The 11,447-nt window shown below is 37.3% G+C and overlaps 1 protein-coding gene across 1 annotated transcript in view; it reads right to left on the bottom strand.

Moving 5' to 3' along the window:
• Positions 1–11,447, bottom strand: part of LOC115214099 (hypoxia-inducible factor 1-alpha-like) — a 52,144-nt gene that overhangs the window by 22,330 nt on the left and 18,367 nt on the right. Inside the window, exons 5-8 of the mRNA XM_029783152.2 lie at positions 10,651–10,740; positions 3,465–3,555; positions 2,316–2,456; positions 706–844 (exon numbers count right to left, since the gene is read on the bottom strand). Coding sequence (XP_029639012.2) covers positions 706–844; positions 2,316–2,456; positions 3,465–3,555; positions 10,651–10,740 — 461 coding nt within the window. The remainder of the gene's footprint in view (positions 1–705; positions 845–2,315; positions 2,457–3,464; positions 3,556–10,650; positions 10,741–11,447) is intronic.

Raw genomic sequence — 11,447 nt, 5'->3', positions numbered from 1 at the left:
TTCTCCATTGCTTCGACAATTAGAAGTACTTTTCTTATCGGCTTCGCATGCATGCAAAACAATGTTGAACTCGCTGGGACTTGAACTCAGAATGCAAAGAGCCATAAATATGCTGCAGAAATTCTTGTCCAAAACTTTACTAATTCTGCCAATCGATCACCATACAATTATAGCTGTGTTGTATAAACAAAACATGCATGAATTTTGCATATTTGTTTAATAAAATAAGAACTATTTACATATCCTCATTGCATTATTTTATCTTTAGTGATTTTAAGGAATACGGAGATGGAGGAAGAAGATGCTGAATATTCCAGCGTGAATCTTATCTCAGTGATAGAAACTGTAAATTATCATAAACTGTTCTGGCGAAACAGACAATTATCGGACATCGAGTCTTTATTCTTTAAAGACAGTCGAGAAATTCCGATCATGCTTTCTAAAAAAAATCAGTGTTGAAAATATGAATACAAACATAGCTTGTAGTCAATAAATTACATCTGCTGTCCTATTTACTCCTGAACATAACACATTTCAGTAATAATTCAAATTGTTATCTAGCTTGTTGGTAGTTTCTGATAATGAACAGTGTGGTTCTGTCTTAGATAAACAGTGAAGGGAAAAGACTTCTGAGGGAGAGAGAATTACTGTGGTTTAATAATGGAGTAGACATGGAAAGAGTAAAAAGTTAAGGTAATAACCTACCTTAATGTAATATCAAGAAATCTGCCATTGAAGTCGTGTCTGCTAATGTATTGAATCTGCGTTGTCTCAGCAAATATAGATATTTCCTTATAAAGAGGTTGAAGGACGGGTTTAAGAATGGCAATGAGCCAAGTCTCCTCTGGCAGTAAAAAGGATAATAATAATAAAAAAGATGGTAATAATTATAGTTGGTGACTAATACTAGACAGTCAATAATAAAACTAAGACTAATTTCACATAACTTACATTGATGAATGATTGATATTTACATTGGCTGTCATATTTCTCACTGTTAAATGATAATTTGATCTCGGTAAAGAATGGAGGATGTGCTACTAAACAATGGCGTCTAATTACCGTCGAGAGACGCTTCTCCATTTTGCTGAAATTCCGCACTGGACAATATTCTCTATAAAAGAATTACTTCGTTATTATAGTTTCCATTACATATCTACTTAAAGTCATGATATTTCCTAGCATCTATTTCACAGTATCAGCTATAAATGGCGATTACTACATCCTAAAGAGCAATACTGCCAATGTAAAATAATCACAACTCATAAAGCTGGCACTGTGTAATTATATTTTGCCTGTAAATTCAATCATCTCACTCTGAAATCAGTCCAACTATTTTATCTATCACTCCTTGAATTTTCGTTCAGCTTCTTTGTTTCACATACATACATACATACATACATACATACATACATACATACATACATACATACATACATACATACATACATACATACATACATACATAATTATGATAGTAATATAAATAGACGCGCTGAACAATGATTCTACTACAGAAAGAACGAAGAAGCCACGAGCTGTTGACCTTGCATAAAACCATGGAGTATAGAAAGGTTAAATTATCTAATGAAATGCTGGCGAGTCAAGGAGAGGGTCTCTATGTGGTCGCTCGATCTGAAAGAAATAACAACCAAATCTCTCCAAAAATAACTCTGTCTTAAAGAGATGAACAGACTATAGTTTTGGGTAGGGGAAAGCATGTGATACTTAGTGACTGACTGTCTGCGATCATTGTTCAACTCAATCAAACCAGACATGAGGGCAAAACAAAATGAACGCGCAGAACTAATTATGACAAAGAAAATTTCTGATTAAATATGAAATAAAGAACTGCTTTCTTAACAAAACGTATCACGAAAATATTTTTAGGATGAGTCTCAAAGTGGTTAATAATGGTACGTAATATATTGGCTTAAAAAACTCCTTGGGGTATTAAAAGATCGAAGACTACCTGCTGGACTTGAATCCACATACGGAAGATGCGGGTACTTTTAAACCGTTTTACCTTCCAAAGGTTTTTAACGCAATTCATTGCTTTCAAATTCTGGTACAAGGCCAGTAATTTCAAGGAAAGAGGAAAGTCAATTTCAACACCCTCGAGTGTTCAGCTGGTACGTATTTTATCGAACCCAAAATGATGAAAGGCACAAATTGACTTCGGTGGAATTTGAATGCAGAACCTAAAGGACGAAATACCGCTCAGTATTTTGCCCGATGTGCTAATGATTCTGCCAGCTCGCCTATTTTAATTTAACATTGCCACATTTTCGTACACTGGTTTTGAAAATATTTACCTTTCATTTCGATTTTCCTTTCAGTTTTACAATATTTAATTTGACCCATGGCATGAAATGTTTCGTATGATGTTGGATGGAACTTATTTTTCTTGTTCAATCGAATCGTAAACTCTTTGTGGGTTTGTAGGTGAGCTATATCTAAAAAGAAAAATATATATATATATATTGTGATTACTTTACAAACAATTATTTTGGACACCGATAAGGGATTGAAAATTCGTTTGAAATCGTATCACTCTCGTAAAGTCAAATAGATATATTCAGCCGAATGGTCACTATCAGGGATAACATTTCTGTCATAATTGATTTCAAATTTTGGTGCAAGGTAAGCAATTTCCGGTGGCGGGGAGTTAATCGATTAAATCTACCCCAGTATTCAACTGGTACTTATCGTTCCCGAAACAGTGAGTCTATGTATACTTACAGACCCTCATATTTGTCTCCATACACGTATATTTGTCCACATAGGCACACGAGTGGGTGGGTGGTAAGAAGCTACTTCCCAACCACATAATTCCAGGTTTAGTCCCACTGCGTGGTACCTTCTGTAAATGTCTTCTACTGCAGCCTCGGGCCGGCCGAAGCCTTTTGAGTGGTTTGGTAGACGGAAACTGAAAGAGGCCCGTCGTATATATATATATATATATATATATATATAATATATAAGTAACTGGTACTTATATAATCGACCCCGAAAGGATGAAAGGCAAGTTCGACCTCGGCGGAATTTGAACTCAGAACATAGCAGCAGACAAAATACCTATTTCTTTACTACCCACAAGGGGCTAGACACAGAGAGGACAAACAAGGACAGGCAAACGGATTAAGTCGATTATATCGACCCCAGTGCGTAACTGGTATTTATTTAATCGACCCCGAAAGGATGAAAGGCAAAGTCGACCTCGGCGGAATTTGAACTCAGAATGTAACGGCAGACGAAATACAGCTACGCTTTTCGCCCGGCGTGCTAACGTTTCTGCCAGCTCGCTACCTTAGTTTCTGTGTAATAATGTTACAATTTGGGGTATTAAAGATACGAAATTATAGAAGACGAGGTAATAGGGTGTCATTTTATTTTTAAATCAAAACTAAGAGAGAAGACAATTTAAGGAACAGCGAAAGATATATTTCATATATAGTACAAGCCTTTTACATCAGTTATGCGGAATTGTTCCGAGAATACTTGGTTATCATCTGGATGAATTAAGTTATACATCGATTGACCAATGACATCAATCTGCAGAAGGAAAATAAAAAAGAGAAACATTCATGTAATATACAGAAATTCCATCAAACTCTCTGTCATTCTAAAATGTTTCTAAATGCTTAAATAACCAAATTTAATGACATACAAGACGCTCTAAATTATAAGACGCGCTCCGATTGTAGCAGTGCAAATTCGGGAAAAATGATTTTAATAATTTAAAGGTTATAGGAGAACCAGTTTCGCATACAGGACTCCAATTAAAAAAATCTTTTTTCTTGTAAAAAGATTGCGTCTTGTATGCCATCAACTATTGCATGAGTGAAGTATTAAATATATATATATATATAGAAAATAGTAAAAAGTGAAAAAACTACAGAAGGCTTGTTTTAAAAGGTTAAAAAATATATATTTAAGTCAATATGTCTGAAGAATGTTATAAATTTTTTTCATACAATGACATAGTTTTTGAAGAAATGACCGGTTTCGCGTTCAGCTTTTCAAATTTCTTACATCGTTATGTTTACGTTGAGAGGAGTTCCAGATAAGGAGAGGTAATAAGTGATTTCTTCCGGTGTAAGGGAGATAATCGCTTAAAATTTCTTGCCTTTCTTTTGGAGTGAATTTCTCTGTATAAGTATGTTGGAATGGTTAAGTTTGGGCTTGTATTTTTCAATGAAGAATGTTACCTTGTTCAGTCTAATTTGTGTTGGTGTTCCGATAGCACATTGGTAAAATGGTAAAATGGTAAAATGGTAAAATGGTAAAATGGAAATACATATATATATACATATATACGACAGGCTTCTTTCCGTTTCCGTCTACCAAATCCACTCACAAGGCATTGGTCGGCCCGAGGCTATAGCAGAAGACACTTGCCCAAGATGTCACGCAGTGGGACTGAACCCAGAACCATGTGGTTGGTTAGCAAGCTACTTACCACACAGCCACTCCTGCGCCTTATATATACATATATATATGTAAAGTATAGAAGCCATCTTATCATGGCTAACCACATTGGGGAGGGGGTGTTACTGTAGCTTTATAGCCCCAAGAGATCTTCGTCTCTAGCTGGCTTTAGACACAATATCTGTGTCCTTGGAGTATTTGGAAAGGGAGGTCATCCTTTCCTCGCAAGCCTGAGTGATACGCTCGAACTAGGAAGGGATGGCCTCCCTTGCAAATACTCCAAGGACACAGATATTGTGTCTAAAGCCAGCTAGAGACGAAGATCTCTTGGGGCTATAAAGCTACAGTAACACCCCTCCCAATGTGGTTAGCCATGATAAGATGGCGTCTATACTTTACATTATCGAGCGATTACTGTTTCAATCTCATTCTGAGATTTAATTATGCTATATATATATATATATATATATATATGTGTGTGTGTGTGTGTGTGTGTGTGTGTGTGGTGTGTGTGTGTGTGTGTGTGTGTGGAGGCGCAATGGCCCAGTGGTTAGGGCAGCGGACTCGCGGTCGTAGGATCGCGGTTTCGATTCCCAGACTGGGCGTTGTGAGTGTTTATTGAGCGAAAACACCTAAAGCTCCACGAGGCTCCGGCAGGGGATGGTGGTGATCCCTGCTGTACTCTTTCACCACAACTTTCTCTCACTCTTACTTCCTGTTTCTGTTGTACCTGTATTTCAAAGGGCCGGCCTTGTCACTCCTGTGTCACGCTGAATATCCCCGAGAACTACGTTAAGGGTACACGTGTCTGTGGAGTGCTCAGCCACTTACTCGTTAATTTCACGAGCAGGCTGTTCCGTTGGTCGGATCAACCGGAACCCTCGTCGTCGGAACCGACGGAGTGCTTCCATATATATATATAATGTGTGCATTATGTGGTAGGTTGAGCTGAAAATATGCACAACTATGTTAAAAGTGTTGGCAAGTTTGCATGACAACTATTTTTTGCCTCAAATGAAAGGCGTGACCTCTAGGACAAAATTCCTCATCTTATAAAATGTGGCCCCAGTAGACCCGAATGAAATCGGGTTATATTAACCAAAATGTGAAAAGGGGTCTAAATGGGGCTGGAAGGGGATTAAACTTTAAAGTAGCGGGTGTTTAGGAATTCTCTGTTACATCAAGCTAAAAAATTGGCGCCAGCCTTTTAATCGTCAATGGGTTGCCGTCCATGATAAAGAATTTTGAATGCTTGCCATGGTGAGTCTACTGTCGTGAGAAAGAATCACTTTAAAACTTGGTGTTTAGGAATTTTCTTTTACATCAAGTTCAAAATTTTACGCCAGCCGTTAAACTGTCAATACGTTGCTGTCAGTCGTTAAGAAATGCCAGCCATGGTGACTCTACTATCCTCAGATTCTATCCCTTCAAACTTTGGTTTCCAATATTTTATTATTTTTATTCAGCTCGCAAGTTCGTCTGTCCCTTTAAAATATTAGTGTTTTGCTGTCTGCCTTGAAGCAGACCTTTCCGTTGTCACTGCCTCATATTTATGATTGATCTTTCAAAATATTTTATTTCCCAACTTACTCAAGATCTTTTGTTGTTTATAAATGGGAGAGAGATAGATAAAGATAGAGAGTAAGAGAAAGCGAGGGAGAGTCCGAGAGAAAAGAAAAGTAAGAGAGTGGGAAAGTGAGAGAGAAAGGAGAGAGAAACAAAGAGGGAGAATCATCATCATCATCATCATCATCATCATCATCATCATTTAACGTCCGTTTTCCGTGCTAGCACGGGTTGGACAGTTTGACCGGGGTCTAGGAAGCCAGGAGGCTGTACCAGGTTCCAGTCTGATCTGGCAGTGTTTCTACAGGTGGATGCCCTTCCTAACACCAACCTCCCTGTGAGTGTAGTGGGTGCTTTTTTTCGTGCCGCCGGCACAGGTGCCAGGGGGTCTGACAGCGGCCACGACCGGTTGGTGCTTTTTACGTGCCACCGGCACAGAAGCCAGTCCAGGCGGCGCTGCAATCGGCCGCGTTTGGATGGTGCTTTTTACGTGCTGAAAGGAAGCAACAGAAAGTAACAACCACACTCTTACCCGCGCGTAGAGTGGGTCACCTTAAGCTAGTATATATATATATATATATATGCAGGGTCGGTCAAAAGTCACCCAGCAGTAAATCAAAATTCCATAAATACTATCTGTAATTTTGTATTGACTCGAATGGAAAAATGTGTCGCTCGAGGACTTCAGTTTGAACAATTTTCATGTTTCACATTTAGATTGTTTGTTCATTCTCGAGCCACGCCTGGCTCATAAGGGCCGGTTTCCTGATTTCCTTGGCGTATAAGTTCCCCACGTGGAAGGAACGCCGGTCCGTCGCAGGTGAGCTTCAAGATGCCGGAAGAAAGAGTGAGAGAAAGTTGTGGCGAAAGAGTCAGCAGAAGTTCACCTTTGCCTTCTGCCGGAGCCGCGTGGAGCTTAGGTTATTCACTCATAAACAAACACACAACGCCCGATTTGAGATTCGATCCCGCGATGCCTCGACCGCGAGTCCGCCGCTCTAGCTACTAGGCCATGTGCCTCCACTTCACACTTAGATGCTTTTATTAAATTCATTCAGTTGTTAAACATAAATATATCTTAGAATTAAATGGTAATGATTTACTGTCAGGTGACATTTGCCCAAACCTATATATATATATATATATGTGTGTGTGTGTGTGTGTGTGTGTGTGTAAAGTGTAATGAAGCTCTTATTTGCATAATAAAGAAAGAAAGAATGAGATTGATAAAGTTTACGTTTTCAGATGATATTGAAGTTAACAAAAGTGGTGAGACATGATCCAGAACAGTATTTTAAAGTTTCATGTCTTTTATCACCCCGAAGTGTAATTTCTGTATTTATCGTTCGATGTTAATCCTGAGCAAAAGTCCAAACTGTAAAATAGGTATATGTAGGAGCAATTCAGATAAAATTGATGGCTTTTGCAGTGTATGATGCGCTGGAGTATTTCATTATAGGACAAGAAATACTTACTTTGATATATTTACTATTTTAAGAAGTGGTTTGCAAAAGAACGGCAAATGTTTGGATGCTGTGTTTTGATAGTCACTCATACTTACATACATAATTAATCCCACACTCACACGCACACACACACACACACGCACGCATGTATATATATATATATATATATATATATATATATATATATATATATATGCTTATATAACACACATATATACGCATATATATGTGTGTGTCTACTTATATATGTGCGTGTGTGTGTGTCTCCGATGACAGAATATCCCATACTCTGCGACATCTCATAAACAGCTGCAAGGCTTTGAATTTTTTCCAATGATAATGATAATTTACTATGATTATTATGAGATGTTTGTCTTGCCTTAACATTTGTTGTCCTCTTTAACAATTATATATCCAATATATTGGATATCGGCAATGGCTCCATAACTACCACCTCGGTTATATTCTTGGAGCCCTAGTAATCTGTTACAGCACTTACCTAACGTACCTAATCATTTCGACCACCTGTGAACTAAACCCTCATATTTTGTGTGTGTGTGTTTATGTGTTTATGTATATATATATATATATATATATAGATGGGGTTTACAAAAAAAGATAAGAGACGAAGACAGGTGTGTAAATAACAAACAGGTGTATTAGTTTAACGCTCAGGAAGGTGAGAAAGTATTTTACGTTTCGAGCCTACGCTCCTCAACAGAAAGGAACACAAGAAAATAAACAGAGAGAATAAAAAAGGTTTTAGTGACTTGCTGTCGATCAAAGCGATGACTGGACTTCGGCCAGTATACGCCCAGGCCATGTCTAACTTAATAGGACCACCTATATATTAGTTATCTACCAAAGATACTTACAATTTCAACATCCTCTGATAATATTGTTCAATTTGGCAGTGCAAACAGTGAAAGCTGCTGGGATATAGATGAGCTAACATGCAAGTCAAGCACGAACAAGAGAAACATGAGAGAAATTGCAAAAAGAATAAAATAAACGAAAAGAAGACGATGAACTATCTATACTGAACGACAAAGAGGACAAGTTAAGTCGAGAAGGGGGAAATATAAGAGAAAAAACCAAAACCCAAGGACAGTTACGAAAAATTTAACAAATAAACGACACATATATACATATTCAGTTATACATACGTACATACACATATATTTTACTACTGTTACATTACTCTCTCTCTCTCTCTCTCTCTCTCTGTGTGTGTGTGTGTGTGTGTGTGCGTGCGACCATTTGGGAGGAAGTAAAGGTCTGTATTTTTTGTTTGTTGCAGGACTTGGTGATAAAAGTAGACTACGAAACACATACACATTGAAGTACTTTAACATGTGCTGAAGTGCTGTCAGCCAATTCGAAGCAGGAGAAAAATCTTTTACGAAGGGTGTAAATACCAGTTAAATAAATGTCGTTGGATTACTGGAAATTAGTTTAAATATCGTACAAATCTTATTATGACGAATTGCATCAAGGGTGTCTGCGGTTGAAAGCGTTAAGCAACTGTTAATTTGTAGGAATCATAATCATACAAATTAAAGGTGATGAATAGGATTAGCCAGTAATCCTATCCAAAGTGACAGTAGGCTTGAAAATCGCTACAAGCCTACTTGAAATCAGCGGGAAGACGTGCCATTTCTAAATCCATTGATGATACCTGATAGTTTTAAGCATCCATTACAAGAGAGGTCGTAATGAATTAGCATTTGGTTTGCTGATGAGCTGCAAGCAGCTGGATTTTGTATTTGTTTGGTATTGGATGGTATTTGTTCGTTGTTGTATAACCCGCACGTAGGGTAAAAGCAGAAGACAAATTCACTAAAACTGAGACACAATGAGGTAATATATAGGGACATGAAGAAGATAATAATAGGGATAATGATATAAAATTTTGGCGCAAACTCAGCAATTTCGGTTGAGGGGATTAATCGATTGCACCCACACCAGTGTTCAACTGGTACTTATTTTATCGACCCCGAAAGGATGAAAGACAAAACCGAACATAGAACATAAGGGTGGATGAGATACTGCTAAGCATTTTGCCCGGCGCGCTAACCATACTGCCAGCTCAACGCCTTAATATAATAATAATAATAATAATAATAATAATAATAATAATAATAATAATAATAATGAAAATCTTTTCTACTACAGACATAGACTCAAGGGGTCTATGGGGGGAGAGGACTAGTTGATTACATCGACCTCAATGTTTCAGTGGTACTTCATGTTTCGACCCCGAAAGCATGAATGGCAAGGTCGACACCGGACTGATTTGAACTCAAGACTTAAAGACGGATAAACTGTTGCCAACCATTTTGTCCGGCAAGCTAACAATACTGCAATAATAGTAATGATAGCAGTAGTAGTAGTAGTAGTAGTAGTAGTAGTAGTAGTAGTAGTAGTAGTAGTAGTAATAATAATAACCCTTATCAGACGGGTAGTCATGATGGGTATACTGGGCTTCGTATATTTTACCCCAGTGTCGATTTGATGGCCACTCAATAATAATAATAATAGAGTCAAAATTAAAAGAAGAGTGCCATTGTCATCTAGTGAACGATATTTCGACATCTCGTGTGTCTTCAACAGGTTCAGCAGGTCGAAATATCTTTCACTAGATGACAATGGCACTCTTCTTTTTTTTAATTTTGACTCTATATCTTCAGAAGTTACCTCAATCCTTTCTATATTAATAATAATAATAATGATGATGATGATGATGATGATGCTGATGATATGAGAAGAAGAAGAAGAGAAGAAGAAGAAGAAAAAGAAGAAGAAAAGAAGAAGAAGAAGAAGAAGAAGAAGAAGAAGAAGTAAGAAGAAGAAGAAGAAGAAGAAGAAGAAAGAAGAAGAAGAAGAAGAAGAAGAAGAAGAAGAAGAGGTTTCTCTCTTAGGGACATCATCAAGGATTGTCAGAAGGGTTCTAAGCACTTGAAAGACAGCAGAAAACTTGTGGGTACCTAAAGGTTGCAGATAGTAACACGCTACCCACAACATAAATCCTACCCGGAATAAGACGAAACCTGAGCCAAACCAAAACAATAATAATAATAATAATAATAATAATAATAATATAATAATAATAATGATTATCAGGTAGATGATAATGATAACCAACAACAACAACACAACACCAAAAGTAATAATTAGAATAACTCACCTGGTTATATCCCAGGTATCGCTTGATGTATTTGGAAGTGTAAATGAGGTTTCCAGTTTCAGTGATGACCAGTAAAAACCCACCAATCAACTGAAAGAAACACAAAAGTATAAAGAAACCAACGAAATCAAAACAAAAACAATCCTCTGCTTTATTTGTGAAATATAATAGAAATATGCAGTGGTCATCGTTTGGAATCATGTTCAATGTTTTCATGCTAGCCCTCGTTGTTGTTGTTTAGTCAAGATTAGATTTTATCGAGGTCCCTATTATTCAATATGTAACATTTGTCTACAGGCGTGACCATGCGCGATTACGAAGCTCCTTTGGCAGCCATGTGGTTTCGGGTTCTTTTCTACAATGCTGTACTTTGAGGAAGTGTCTTCTACAATGGCCCCAGTCTGGGCCAATACCTAGCGAATGAACTTTGTAGACAGAAACCGTGTAAAGGACTGTCATAAATGTATACATATAGATATATATATATATGGGGGGGGGGAGTTAAGAAGCTCATTTTCCATCGACATGGTTCCGGGTTCAGTTTCATTGCGTGGTACCTTGGGCAAGTGTCTTCTAATAAAACCTCGGACCGACCATAGCCATGTGGGGAAATTTGGTAATGGGAAACAGAAAGAAGTCCGTCGTATATATATATATATGTTATATTATATATATATATATATATATATATATATATATATAACAAATTAATAAATAAAACATATGCATAAATACATACATATATGTACGTACCTACATCTACATGTATATATACATGCATATATGGGTATAGGACA

Source organism: Octopus sinensis, linkage group LG7 (assembly GCF_006345805.1).
Source record: "Octopus sinensis linkage group LG7, ASM634580v1, whole genome shotgun sequence".
In the NCBI taxonomy this organism is placed as follows: Eukaryota; Metazoa; Mollusca; class Cephalopoda; order Octopoda; family Octopodidae; genus Octopus; species Octopus sinensis.
Note: the sequence above shows the minus strand (reverse complement) of the source record. Positions and strands in the feature narration are given on the sequence as shown.